This window comes from Hippocampus comes, unplaced genomic scaffold (genome assembly GCF_001891065.2).
Source record: "Hippocampus comes isolate QL1 unplaced genomic scaffold, H_comes_QL1_v1.1 scaffold122, whole genome shotgun sequence".
Classification (NCBI taxonomy): Eukaryota; Metazoa; Chordata; class Actinopteri; order Syngnathiformes; family Syngnathidae; genus Hippocampus; species Hippocampus comes.
In genome coordinates, this window is record NW_017842059.1 from 4,441,669 (window position 1) to 4,456,622 (window position 14,954).

The following is a 14,954-nucleotide window of genomic DNA, read 5'->3' on the forward strand; positions in this document are numbered from 1 at the left end:
AACCCAGCCGCTGGGGGGCAGTGCCCTCCCCTGGGGGTGCACTGTTCCCCAGTGCCGGTCCCAAGCCCGGAGAAATGGGGAGGGTTGCGTCAGGAATGGCATCCGGCGTAAAACTTTTGCCAAGACGACCATGCGAGTTGGTAGGACGGTTTACAGGGGCGGATGGAAATTACTGACTCGCTGTGGCGACCCCTGAATAGGGACGTGCCGAAAGGAGAAGAAGAAGAAGAAGACTCTGATTTCCTCCCACATTCCAAAAACATGCATGGCAGCTTATATATGTATAAATGGGCGGCCCGGTGGTCAAGTGGTTAGCACGTCGGCCTCACAGTGCAGAGGTGCAGGGTTTGATTCTGCCTTCGGCCTTACTGCGTGGAGTTTCCATATTCTCCCCGTACCTGTGTGGATTTTCTCGGGGTACTCTGATTTCCTCCCACATTCCAAAAACATGCATGGCAGGTTAATGGAACACTCTAAATTGTCCCTAGGTGTGAGTGCGAGTGCGGATGGTTGTTCATCTATGTGTGCCATGCGATTGGCTGGCAACCAGTTCAGGGTGTACCCCGCCTACTGCCTGAAGACAGCTGAGATAGGCTCCAGCACGCCCTTGTGAGGATAAGCAGATCAGAAAATGGATGGATTTTTCTTATAATAATTAAGATTTATCCTACTGATTTTTGCACAATGATTTATGAGAAAAATCTATCAATATATGTCCAAAAATTAGCTGAAGCTTTGAGGACATCAATGGTAAGACTAGCTACGCACGTCCTTTTAACTTTAGCTCCCCGAGGTATAAAAGCCATGTGTCCAAAGCTTTTGTCCATGTAATGTATGTTTACACATTGTATTTTGAGTTCAATAGCATCATTTCTTTGCAGTGCTAGCTTCACGCTACCTCTTGTTTGGACTCTTGGTATTGTTGCTCCAGCTCCGTCAGCCGAGTTTTGAGTTCATCAAGCCGTGACAGAACACGTACTCTCTCTTCCTCCAGGTAACCAAGCTCCATTCGATCTGAACTGACCACATCCTCATGCTGCAGGTAGAGGGGGCAATGTCTTATTATGCTTCGGTTAAAGCATTAACAGTATCCAACGCGTATAAAAATCTGCCATGCAAATTCTACGAACAGCCAAAAAAAACATTTTTTTTTTTTTTTTTTATGAATTGAGTATACCACTATGGATGAAGCTCACATGAATATTAACATGCATGGGTTTTGTTTACTATGCCAATGTGCCTGGTAAAACCCTGCTTTAAAGGGAAATACTGGCTGGCAACCGGTTCACGGTGTCCCCCACCTACTGCCCCAAGACAGCTGGGATAGGCTCCAGCATGCCCCGCGACCCTTGTGAGGATACAGCGCTTCAGAAAATGGATAGATGGATAAAGGGAAATAATTCAACACATCAAATGTATTTTGAATAGAGGAAGTTGGTGAACACAACATGGATTTGACATAAGCAGCCAGTATTTTTGTAGGTTGTTTTAAGCTGTGCTGGGAAACTGCTGTTGTGATGTAAACCATGAGTACACTAAATAAACAACTGCAAGGATTCAGTAAAATATGCTAATCGTGAGCTTCCGATTTCAATTAAGCCAGGGATCATTTTTGCACACGCTGGGTTGTGCTGCAGCATGCCGACCATACGTGAACGAAGCATCCCGTCTGACCTGTTTGTCTCCATTGAGCAGGTCTGATGCTGTGCACGGAGCCGGAGATGTCCTCACCTCCTGATGAGTGCTCTCTGTACTACTACACTCCTCCTTCAGGTTTTCCTCATCGCTCTCCTTTTGTCTCTGTGCCAGACGCAAAGGGGCTGAGGTCGATATTCCTCCAAGGACGCTATTGACGGAGGCACCCTGCACTGAGCCATCTGAAAATTCCCCTGGGAAACTTGTCTTCCCAAAGCTGAGTGGGTCCGAACTGTTGCTCTCTCCTTTGTTGTACTCAGCACAGAGATTTAGGATTGTCTCCAGTCGCTGTCTCTCCTGAGTAAAGGAAAAAAAATCACATTAGGGTTATATACAAGCTATAGATTAGATGGTTAGCAGTAGAACTTCTATAGTTAAACACCCGTCAGGTCATACAATTTGACCACCTCAAAAAATTAAGGGAAAACTTGGGACAACACTAGAAGTCCCAGGATTTTCGTACCCCTCCAGAATGCCCAGAGGACAGCCAAACAAGCCGCTCTACAGGGTGCGAATTCAGAGTCACATGGTGAAACTGACAGATTTTTAAACATGGAAGCAGAAAGTAGTCCTGGTTCTGGCATGACGAAAACATATACGCCAGCTCGCCATTAGATGCGGGGGAGAATGACAATGTGAACATTATGGGAAGGAATTTGAATTAAATATGACGAAATGAAAAGCCGGCATTCATCCATACAATTGGACCCAGTGAGATATCATTAATTTCTATTACTTTAGAGAATTGATTGGAACACTTCAGCTCCAAATATATACCTTTCCTGATGCTTCCTCACTCTCTCGCAGTTTTTCCTCAGAGAAAATAACTACATCTGAACCTATAATCTCAGATGAGTGATCTTTGAGCTGGGTGGATGGGAGGAAAAATACCCCTTTGTCCTGTAAATTGCTGTAGTCAACCAAGAAGAGCCAAGCATCTAACATTTGCTGGCAAGTCAACAGCTACTCTTGAGTCCTCCCACTCAACATCTGCTCGCAAACAGATAAGACCCATTGTCTTATTGACTAGCAGAATGTCTTGAGGGTAGTTGTAAAACATTTAGGATATGAGGAACCGTCCAATTTCTATCACATTTAAAATAGGCCGGGCCAAAATGTAATTTAAGTTGACGCATCGAATTTGAGACACTTGTTTGATGTCAGACTTCCACAGAATCCCACATCTGGGATTTTAGCTAAATTTAGCTCACCACAACCTGTTCGCATACAAATAGCCTGGAAATCCAGGCTCAATCGCCGGTGAGTAGGCTCATCAAGCACATTTCTGAGATGGAGCAAACCTGAGCAAACAGACAAACGAAATGAACCAATCAGCAAAGAGTGGATGTGATGTTGGGAGAAAAAAAAAACGTGCCATTTTGAATGAGGATGGACTTCCGCCCCCGAAGAGTGACATTGAGCACAAAGGATACACAGCACAGCAAGTAAATCAATGTGGTTCTATGGTTCGTTTTGGACCGAGGCCCAACCGCGGTGAATCGCGTGCTCTGGGTGTGGCTTGCCAGGTTAGTGTCCAAATGTCAATAATTTGAAGGAATCACTTTTTGAATATGAACAAGCTTGAGGCTGACCAGCATCAGAAAACAGAGAAACAAGTTCCATTGACTATGAATTTACATTCTGCAATAATGAGAAGGAACGTTTGAATAATTTGCTCCAATTTGTCAAGAGTGCCACTCTGTCATTTCAGAATGATCTCTTCAATTTAGTCTTTTTTTATTTTCATTTAAACAACAGTTGGAATAGTTTAGCGCCTTGTCTCCCCGGAGAGTGACTCTCCTGTTTTGTCTTGTAGCCTTTTCATGTTGTTGCTTTTCTCGCCGAAGCACCCACGGCAAATCCCATTCTGTGTACCTTTCATCAGACCGCTTACAATACTTGTGTAAGTGTGTGTAAGTAAGTGTACAGCTGAACAGTTCTGTGAAACGCTCTGCAATTTCACATGTACTGTGCATCCCGAGCAGACAGGGTATGTTCAACAAAGTCTTGTTTTTCATATATCTGCTGGCAGATTAACATTTGTTATCTTGCTATCTGTAAAACATCCGGCCCTGATCCTCGGCGACGTATATGTCGGATAGGTCGATTTATAGCCTCATAGGAAGGAGGCCCGGGTCCGACATAAAAATCTTAATTATACTGTTCACACTGCACGGAAAAAATCTATGTGTGGCAAAAATTGGAATTTAGCTGCAGTGTGAACATAGCCAAAGTGCTTGATTGTTGTTCCATGGCTCTAGTTAGAAGTTTGTGAGAGGTGTATTCAGTTACGTCATCTTGCAAGTTAAACAATTTGCTGTAAATATGAAATTATAAAATTATATCTTCATGCCCACACTTTGGAAGCGGATGCTAATGAAATTCACTAATAGGGAGAAGAAGGAGAATTTAGTTTTGAGACTGTAGTTAGTTTGAAAGCCCAGTTTAAGCGCCAAAGAAACACTGACTGTCACATTTGACAATGACACACTTGTAAGTCTGAAGCTCAAACATATATTCTTTAAGAAAGTCCAGACTAGTAACAATGCATAATCAGACATCACGAAACAGTAAATGCTTTTTGGGACATTATGTAATTGCCACAAACATATAACCACTTGCTCCTTTTGTTTCTTTTTCTGAAACATTTATTTTGTGCATGCAATACTTAGTTTTTCTTTTCTACCCCCCACCCCCACCCGCCGCCTTCAATTTTGCTGCTGTAGGTTGCAAATTTTGCCATTGTGGGACAAATAAAGGTTTTCTTATCTTATCTTATCCTTGTGGGTAATAACAGTATACCAGACTGCGAAGGAAGAATGAAGCATATAATACATTTTGTACTTTATAAAGAGCAATGTGAGGAATTAAAAACCCAAACATTCAATTGGGAAATGTGGTCTTTATGTAACAAGGAAAGATGTTTACAACCATGCCATTATTGTTACATTGTGCCAACACATACACACATTTAAACATTGCTTTAATTAACACCAGGCACAATGTTGAACATCACAGGAGCTGAAACATTACAGGAGCTGAAACTGCTCTGACCAGGTAAAATACCACAAATAAATAATGCTACTGAAGACAGTATCAGTGGTTTCCAACCTCTGAAGGCTTGCGTACCCCTGAACCTTTTTGGCATACCAAGAGTACCACCTCACTCATACATGTGGATGATTCTCCAAAAGTACAATGTAGCACAACCGATGATTAAAAGAAAATCATTTTATTTCGTTTTGTCAGAGATAAGAAGATGCCGAGCCAGGAGCAAAAGTCAAAGCAACACAGTGGCCGAGATCAAGTCATCTAACTAAATATTAAGAAGCCTACTCTAGCAATTCCTTAATTTTAACATTTGATTCTCAAACATAGTCTTCTTTTGAAATCAAATTAAATATGAAAATAATTAGTACCGGTATGTACATACAAAGGCATTCACGTTTTTTTTTTTTCTGAAAGTTTAAACTCTTTAACAGTGATTCTTGTCGCACAATTTCGAAAACTATTAATATCGATTACAAAGCACTGACAGCACAAGCACATGCTTTGAGTTTTTAATTTGGTAACCCACAACTTCCTGCTTCAGACTCAGTTTCCAAATGATCAAACACAATCCACATTTATGGCTATTATTTACACTTTTCCTTTAAGATATTGAGTTCACGTTGCAGTCAGCCTGAGCACTATAAATGAGCCACAGTTAAGCTTTTGCTGTGGAGTACAACCAATGGAGCAGAAAGAGTGACAGTTAGAGGAGGCCGAGGAAAAAGACGTGGCGGTGCAAAAATAGAATTACTGATGACATCACACTTACAGGACTGGACCATGGAATCTGCCATCCACGGACGACACAATGTACACTACATTTTTTACCTTCATATCTCTCAGTAAAATTAATGTTTAGTTTTGTTTTGTTGTTAGCTTGTTTGGTTGTTTTTTTGGGGGGAGGGCAGGGTGGTATGTGCTTTGCAAGGAAAAAACTCAGGTTAATGTTTGTATTGATGTTTACAGTAAATACAGTAAACACCTTGATTAAGACTACTTGAAATTACAGTTCATTTTAGTTTCATAAACGTAAAATGCAGTTACATTCTATTATCATTTTTTCAAGCATTGTCATTTTTAATTTTTTTTTTCCAATTTTATTTTTAGTTATTTTGTTTTCATTAAATACAATAACCCTGGGTGGAAGGCGGTCTTCAAGTGCCCACTTCACAGGTCTGTGATCTCCCGAGCCAACAAAAATTGCAATTCCTTGTAAACATGTTTCGCATGCCTCGAACTGCCGCAGGACAAAAGCAAATGTATTTCTTCTTCTGCCATTTCAAGGATTACTATTACGCCTTTCACACGTGTCCTATCAAGGGAACAGGAGGAGCCGCTTTGATTGTCTGCAAAGATACCAAAACAAGGTCCAACCTGCCTCCGCCCAATTAGACCATGCCTTGCGCGAGGCTTATTCTGATGGGCATGAAAATCGAGCCAATGAAATCAAGTTTGAGGTAGCCAGGTGACATTTTGTCATAACCTCGATTGAATTTGCACCAGCTCGCTTCTTCATGTCTTAAAGTGAGACCTCCATTCCTTCTCTTTAAAGTAGGAACCAAAAATCACGTTTAAAAAAAAAAAAAAAAAACATGCAGCTAAACTAAAGTCTTATACTTTGTACAATGTTTCCTGAGGTCTGACGTGAGTGACATCACGCATGAGTTTTGAGGTATATTTTTCTAGAACACTTTGGATCAACTACACTCCAGAATACACCACTTTTAGGCAATTCTGCCTGCCCAGCTAACACTTCTCACTGGGAATGAAGGTTCTCTCATTTGTTGGGTTAATGAGATGACCTATGAGTTTTCAGTGCTTGAACGTCAAAACTGGTAATCCTCCTGGTATGTTGTGGGTCATTTCACCCTCAGTTCAACACACAAATATAATGTGTGGATAATACATACACGTAATAAAAATAAAAAGTATAAAATGTCATGTAAAAGTCATTGATTTACAAGATGGAATTTTTCAATATTCCCCCAAAATATCAGTTTGATAAAAAAAAAAAAAAAAAAAAACAAGACCGAGGTATTTTAGTATTGTAGTTGCACTAAATATTGACAGAATAGTTAATAATGGTGTTGGAGTGTTTTCATTTATTGATTTATTCATTTATTTATGATGACTTGTGTTTACATGTTCTCCCAAGCCTGCGTGGGTTTTCTCCGGGTACTCCCACATTCCAAAAACATGCATGGCAGGCTAATTGAACACTCTTAATTGTCCCCTGGTGTGAGTGTGAATGTGAGCGCGGATGGTTGTTCGTCTCTGTGTGCCCTGCGATTGGCTGGCAACCGGTTCAGGGTGTCCCCCGCCTACTGCCCGAAGACAGCTGGGATAGGCTCCAGCAAGCCCCGCGACCATTGTGAGGATAAAACGGATCAGAAAATGGATGGATGGATAGATGGATGGATGGACGATGACTTGATTCTTTTTTTTTCATGGCAAAGAAGCAGACATGACAGGAAGGATATATCCAGGACCACCCACGGGCTATTTTAAATTCAATCATACTGCAACAATCATGAGAGCAATGCATCAAAAATTACCATTATTAGGGTTGCCATGTTTGTAAGAAGACCTGGCCTGTGTTTTGGCAGGGCGAGCAGACTAACCGTGGCCTGTTCGTGTTCTGGCCTTTTCTCAGTGTGGGTCGTGTCCTGCTACGAAAACAATACGAGCCAATGACAGACTCTGATAATCCAAAACTAAGTCGCCTAGAAAATACTGTTGCTTGCGAGTTTCTCTCCACAGAGTTCCCAGACTAAGTTCGTGAACTCACTGTGCTACTTTGGGAGAAATGAAGAGCAGCCTTGCTCCCACCCAAATCTTCAGAGACTTCCCTGTGTGAGAAGGGTCTTGTTGATTGGTCTAAAATTAAATTTAAGATAAACTCAATATTGGTATGATCTTTTACACGATCATGTAAACATTTGTTGTGACGAACAAGAGTCAGAATTAGAGAGAAGATGCCCTCTAAAGTTCTATAATAAAACTGTTTTTTAGCTTTCTTTTTGCTTTTTTTATTCTAGATTTTTTATTTTTATTTTACAGCTTCACTTTTATCTGAAATACTTTGAATATGATTATGATAAAATTATTCTAATTTAAGAAACCAGTAATATTCTTTGTGCTGTCACAAAATACCAATTTTAGAATATGCATTGAATACGCATATACAGTACTGAACATTTTCGCCAGTGAGGAATTCTTTTAAACAGTCACTCTTTAGTTTTCAGGTCGCTGCTGCAATGCCATGTGTGTGAACAGGCAGACACCCCACTCTAGTGGAGAGATTTCCAAACAGCAGCTCACGCAGTCAACTGCAATTCTGCAGGAGCCATTTCAAACCAGATTGAAACAAAAACAAAGTATGTGTATATATGTATTGAAAAAGAAGTTGCTTATCTGCCAAATTGTACAATAAGTGTTAAATACCGCCTACAAAAGTAAAATCAACTCTCAATTTGCTTTTTTTTTCCCAACAGGAAAAGTCTACAGACATATCTGAAAAAGGCTCATCGCCACCATCAAGATTTATCGTCAGAGAGAGATTTCACACAGGTTATAGATATATTTATCCGCCAGGGGCGGCAGGTTCAATGTGCAATATGATCTACTTATATCTGGTTGTGTTTAGGAATGGGCTGCAATGCATTATGTCATGATCTGTTTGAGAGTGTGGCAGTATTTTTGATTTGCTAATCTTAATAGACGCCATCATTTGTGATGTCCCACTGGACTGGGAAACTAGCAGGAGACCTGAATTGTAAGCAAAGAGATGAGTAGAGTCACACTGGTTCAAGGTGGTGGAGCAAGATAGTGATATACGTCCTCCTCAACAGGGCTAAAGGTCAACCTTACAAGAAAATATTTGGTAATTTATGGTGCCCAGACAAAGAGTGAGTTCACATGAGCGTGAGACTTTGTGCTGCAGACTCGCCATGGAAGCCAAGAGTCTCTGCCACAACAGGGTGTCAGTCATTACAGTCTGGATCTGATGGACTTAATCTCAACTGTGTATCAGCAAAAACAGATTACCTACAGGTCCAAAACGGAAACACCAATTTGATGTCGTTTCTATTTTTCTTTGTTGTTATCCATCATAAGTCCCCAAATGTTGAAGAATTAGGCTGTCATTCTGTTTTCTTTAATGCAATTACACATGAGAGGGTCAAAATATTAGTTCTGTGATACTGCTCTCGGCTTGGAGTTTGTTAAGTTGTGAAAATATTTTTCATCCATTTTCTAATAGTTCAATCACTTAAAACTGTGGTTTTAAACATTTTAAAGAGTATTGTCACATCTTACATCTATCCATCCATTCTCAAATCGGCTTATCCTCACGAGGGTTGCAGGCGTGCTGGAGCCTATCCCAGCTGTCTTCCGGCAGTAGACAGGGGACACCCTGAACTGATTGCCAGCCAATCGCAGGGCACACATAGACTAACAACCATTCACACTCACACTCATACCTAGGGACAATTTAAAGTGTTCCATTAAACCGCCATGCATGTTTTGGGAATGTGGGAGGAAACCGGAATACCTGGAGAAAACCCACACAGACACAGGGAGAACACAGGAAGGCCGGAGCCAGAATCGAACCCTGCACCTTTCCACTGCGAGGCTGACATGCTAACCAGTTGATCACCGTGCCGCCGACATCTGGAAATGGAGGAAAACTTGCAATTCTTACATGCTGAATTTTTGCTCTGCATATTTGTGCTGTTATTAGAGCTACAAAATAATGCGAATAATTTTACAACTACTCTCCACTGTAAGTCCATTGCCTGCTGCCGCTACTAGCCTGCCAGCATGGCTGTGTGAATGCACACGATGATCAGTCACGTGACGTCAGGGGCTCTTATATTCCTCGCTGCCACTCATATCCAGTCATACTCAGTACAGTATTGTTGGCTTTGTGTTTCATAATGTATTAAGGACTTCTTTAATATTTCAAAAAGTTGATTCAGTAAAACTTAACTGCAATTTGAGATACATTGAGTCAGCGCATCCAATTTAGCAGAGCCCCCATGCAGTCCTGATGCCTGTGAGCTGTGTACTGGCACCGACTTCACAATAACAATAACCGCTTTTTTTTCCTGAAATAAACCTCGCTGAAAACACTTGTCTAACTTGTTTTTTGTAATCAGTTGTGTGGGGAGTAACGAGTCTGTGTGAAATGACTTAAATGCATACGCTCTGGGGCGAGAAAATCTCTCATGACGATGAATCGACTGTGACTAATTACAGGCCCTGCAGCTCCACGGCTTGCTTTCTCAAACAGCTGCGAGTGTCTGCGTTCGAACAATACAATAACAAAACATGCTGCTGAGAAATCTTGATACTTTATCTCAAGCAGCCATTGCTGGTCCCGTTATCCATCTACACTTGACGTGTGCACTTAACTTTTTGCACATATATACAGTATATTCTCAACATTTGTGCAGTGATTGAACAAATCTGAACATAGCTATAACTAATTTTTTATTCAGTCCACAGGATTTACAAAGTATTTTGGTGAACTGAATTTTATTCCTGTTGTTCCAAAATTCCAGAGAACAGAGGAACTAGTTTACACCTTCTCAGTCCTGATGTGGGCTGCAAATAAAAGTTCTCATGAGGTTTCTGTCAGTTCAAATTAAAGAGTATATTTTTACAACATAAATGTAATGCACAACACAATAATTATTGATAATTTAAAAAATCTTATTAAGTGCTAACTGCTCTACTTTACAGACGAAGGTCATGCAATGACAATAAAAATAATTCGATTTTAGAGTTCCAGGGTAACTTAATGGCACTTTTGACGCATGTGTCGGTGTGTAAAACAAGATCCATGAAGGGATGGCTATTTATGAGTTTAGTGTGAAAAAGAAAAAAAAAAAAAACACAGAGCCTTAAACTCAATCTGATCAAACACCTTTGGCGCATTCTTCAGGATGAATATACCGTATTGTCCGGACTATAAGTCATATTTTTTTCATAGTTTGGCCGCGGTGCGACTCTGGAGCGACTTATGCTTGAAATTATTAACACATTATTATATCATTTCACATTATTTTCACATTAAACAGCAAGAGGGCGCTCTAGGCCTGTGTTAATAAGTTGACGATGAGCCGTAGAAGAGGAAATGCCATCGACTCGAAGGCATCAAGTGACACTGATGGTTTGGTAAACTTGTTTGCATGTTTTTTATGCTATAGTTATCTGAATAACTCTTAATATGTTATGTGAATATACCAGGCACGTTCTCAGTTCGTTGTTTATGCATCATGTAACATGAGAAACCATACACTTATTCAGCCTGTTGTTCTCTATGTTATTTTTATTTTAAATTGCCTTTCAAGAGGACATTTCTGTTCTTAGTGTTGGATTTTACCAAATAAATTTCCGCAAAAAATGTGACTTATACTCGTGTGCGATTTATAAATGTTTTTTTTATGGTTGGTGATTTTTGCAAAAACAGCTAAAAAATGTTTGAAAAGTGTCTTTAAGCAAGTGGAATCAATGAGAGTGGAAACCTGTATATCCTGCAATTTTTGTCAGAGCTGCTGACCTCAAGCGAAAGGTAGACAACACCTTTGTGTGGTTGCCAGTCAATTACAGGGCCCTTATGTAGACAGACAACCATTCACACTCACATTCACACTGTCACAGAGCGGGAGTTGAACCCACACTGCCCGCAAGAAGATCAGCCAAGTGAAACACTATACCATCAGAGATGATACACAATCACATTCACACGCATAAAAACATTTATTTGTTGTTAATTGTGGGTTTTGAATCAGTAGCAGACAAGTTCAAGATGTGTCCCATCCCTCCCTTCCCCTTGTAAAGCTTAGGAAACAACAATTTGGTTACTATGGGAACATCCTGGCGCCCTGAAGCCCGAGGCTGCATGTCAGCAGCAATTTGGTTAGCCAACAACCAAGTGACAGACATTACTAAGGTTCTGACTCATCCTCTGTGTAAACCCAACAGATGTTACCTGCAAACAAGAAACTTCTTTGCAAGAAGATTAGACATGACGTCCAAATAAAATACAGGACTACCAGTTTATCAACTGTGATTTACATAACAGATTTTAGAATCAGCCTTGAAAACAAATACTTCATCTAATTAGGCAACCATGTTGTAATAATTATAAAAGAGCATACATTCGTAAATTGGTAAATACTGTATGTCAGAATTACATACGTTTCCAAAAAGTGTGTAGCAGGAAAAGGGGAGGCACAATGTTGGACAGGTTCGACCTTCTTCCGAAATCTATCAGAAAACGCTCCATAGCAGCGCACTCATTTTTTCTGGCACACACTAAATAGTTCAAGTGAGAATATGCAGTCCTCTGGTAGATACTATTAGCATAGCGAACATTCAAGACCAAAGAACCAGGTGCAGGGTTCTCCCAGAACTTATCAGCACTCACCAGTCTCTCCATTTCCTGCTCTCGAAGTCGCTCCTCCCTCTGTCGTCGATGGTATTCCAACAGCTCATCCTCATTGTCACTGATTTCTGAGATGCTGTTCTTCCTCTCCCTCATCCCTGGTCGCCCTGTTGATATCTTTCTGTTGTTTCTAGGACTGGAAACGGGCGATGAGCCAGGCAGCGACCCAAGACTGTATGCAGATGAAAGCGAATTGCCAAAGCTGGCCTTTCGAATTCCTATGCCACTCTCCATCATCACAGATGTGGGTGAAGGACTACGGGCTCGCATTCCCCAACTGCCAGTGGAATCCGCAGTTGTAGTTCCAGTCTTACGATGAAGCCTGGGACTCCCTGATACTAGCGTACCCAAACCTGTGGTGCTATCAGGTGTCTTTAAGGTTGTACTTGGTACTGTTCCTGGAAGTGCACCCGGGAGTACTGGGATGCCTCTTCGAGCAATGGAAGGACTTAGAGGTGGAAGTTCTCTGATATTACCTCGTTCACCATTCAGTTCTATGTTTCGCCTAAGCATGCGAGGGCTTTCTGGAGGCTGCTGCCACGGTGAGCCTTGAATGATATGGACAACAGGATCGAGGGGCGGCTGATAGGCCTTAGTAGGTTGGGAAAGATGCCTGGGTGGGCTTGAGTTGATGGAGCGATCGGCTAAGGTCGTCTGCTCTTTAAAAGGGCTAGCAGGCCTTTCATGAAGCACTGTGGCTGTCTTGGTCCTCATACTAGCGGACATGGAGGGACACGTTGGGAATTTGGGACTGAAACCAGGGCTACTTGGCACAATAGTTCTGCTACTGAGAGATTCATTCGAAGACAAAAGTGGGGTCTGTCTGGGAATCTCTGACGCATCTTGGCATACTCCTCGGCAATTAGGTTTAGGGCTTAGTGGAGCCTCCCCTAAGGCCTTCCTTTGCAGTCTGGGGCTTTCTTGTACCTTCTGACCTACGCCACCACCATTAAAATTAGGTAGGTTGGCCCGTGGCTGGGATACAAGTTGTGAATGGCTGGTGAAGTTGTAGCTAGAGGAGCGTGCAGGCACTGGTGGTAGAGAAGAAATGTGGTCCTGGGGTGCTCCACCAGGAGATGGACTAGTAAAGCTACCGCTGCTGGCTGCTGAAGGGGATGAGAGAGGAGAAAAGGGTGGAGATGTATTGTCATAGCTGGATCCCATGGACATGGCCCCAGGACTCGTAGGAGGGGACAGCAAATACCTGCCCCCACCATTGACCATGGGTAACAGGGGTGAATGAGTAACTGGTTGGTCCCCAGGAGGCTTTTTGTCTTCAGAGGAGCAAGGTTCCAGGTCATCCATGACTAAGGAGTCCATGATGTCCTGGAGGTCCTTCTCAATAGAGCTTACAATTGCACTGTGCTCAGATTGGACTCTCTCACTAGTTTCTTGGGAGGACTGCGTTGGACTGGCCTGATGATTCCCATTGACCAGGTTCTCCGTGCCTAAAACAGGTAAAATGGAAAAAGATGCCATTAAGCTTCACCATCTAAATAAGACGACGTCTTTATCATTGACATCATTATAACATTTCTATTTTCACAAATTACACTTTCAGTATGCAACGCCGTAACAGCTATTGCGTAATCCTGATGAGATTCAACAAATTCTGTTGAACCTGATATCGGTTATCAGACTCATAGAAGACTGTTTCATGTACACGGCTTGACTAAACACCCGTCAGCCTGCCAAATGCAGATGATTTCTTCAGTGGTGGGTAAGTTCGTCATTCTTACTAGCCACTTCAGTCGGTTGAAAATGAGATTTGAATGTATTCATTATACCGGATGTGTGGAGTTTACATGTTTTTCCCATGCCTTTGTGGGTTTTCTCTGGGTACTCCGGTTTCATACTTGTACGTCTTTTTAAAGTTAGGCCCCGCCTACCAAGGACGTACTTGTACTCTTAAGTCTTTTTTTTGCGTCATAGAGAGGAGGGTCTGATGCAATCTGTGAATGAGAATAAGCCGTTTGCATTGTAAATCATGTAAAAAATCGACCAGTAGGTGGCAGTGGTGCCTCACGTGCTTGAAATGCATGCTTTTACAAAAAGCTCTTTTTCTCCGTTTTTTGTCTAGGAATCGCCATTTTCATGAAACTCAGCCATTTTGAAATGCCGATTGCTGAAGAATTGAAAAAGATAGAACTTTTTTTTCCTGCTGAAAGAAGAGAGTCCAAACTTTATTTTGGTAGGCTCCATGTTTATATAGCATTAGAATCAAATATTCTGTGGGCCTTGCAAGATCAGTCAAAATCCAGTAAAACGCTGGGATTGAGGGGGTTGCTCCAGTGAAGATGGCTGGGATTTAATGAGTTAAATAAGAACACATGCAGCATGGTGAGACAGACAACACACAAGCTGCATGCAGAAGTCAGGTGAGTGAACCACTGCACCATCAGAACCTAAGCAAGACCAACATTTCAAGTAGTAATAAAAATGCAATAGGAATATATCCATCCATTTTCGAGATAGCTTATCTTCATTAGAGTGGTATTAATCACAATACTGTGTTTCGACTAGTGGGGCTGCATAGAACATATAACTGTGAAAATTAATACACTTTGAGTTGATCTCCCCTCTAATAATATAAAAATAAAAGGATTGCATGGTTGATAAACAAAATTTAAAATAATCATATTTTTTCTCAAAATACTGCATACTAATGGGCAATAAGAACATTAACAACAAAATACATCAACTGACGTGAAACGGAAAAGTTAGAACAAGCTGGGGTAGGCTCCAACAATCCTCG

General features: G+C 41.4%; 1 protein-coding gene across 14 annotated transcripts in view; it reads right to left on the reverse strand.

Annotated features, from left to right (window-relative positions):
* phldb1b (pleckstrin homology-like domain, family B, member 1b) overlaps nt 1–14,954 on the reverse strand; it is a 114,122-nt gene that overhangs the window by 30,198 nt on the left and 68,970 nt on the right. For 13 of the 14 annotated variants that reach the window (XM_019861223.1, XM_019861232.1, XM_019861231.1 and 10 more), the window contains 3 exons: nt 12,182–13,647; nt 1,675–1,992; nt 899–1,036 (listed from right to left, as the gene is read on the reverse strand). In XM_019861223.1, the coding sequence (XP_019716782.1) occupies nt 899–1,036; nt 1,675–1,992; nt 12,182–13,647 (1,922 nt within the window). The remainder of the gene's footprint in view (nt 1–898; nt 1,037–1,674; nt 1,993–12,181; nt 13,648–14,954) is intronic. The other variant, XM_019861229.1, reaches the window with a different exon arrangement.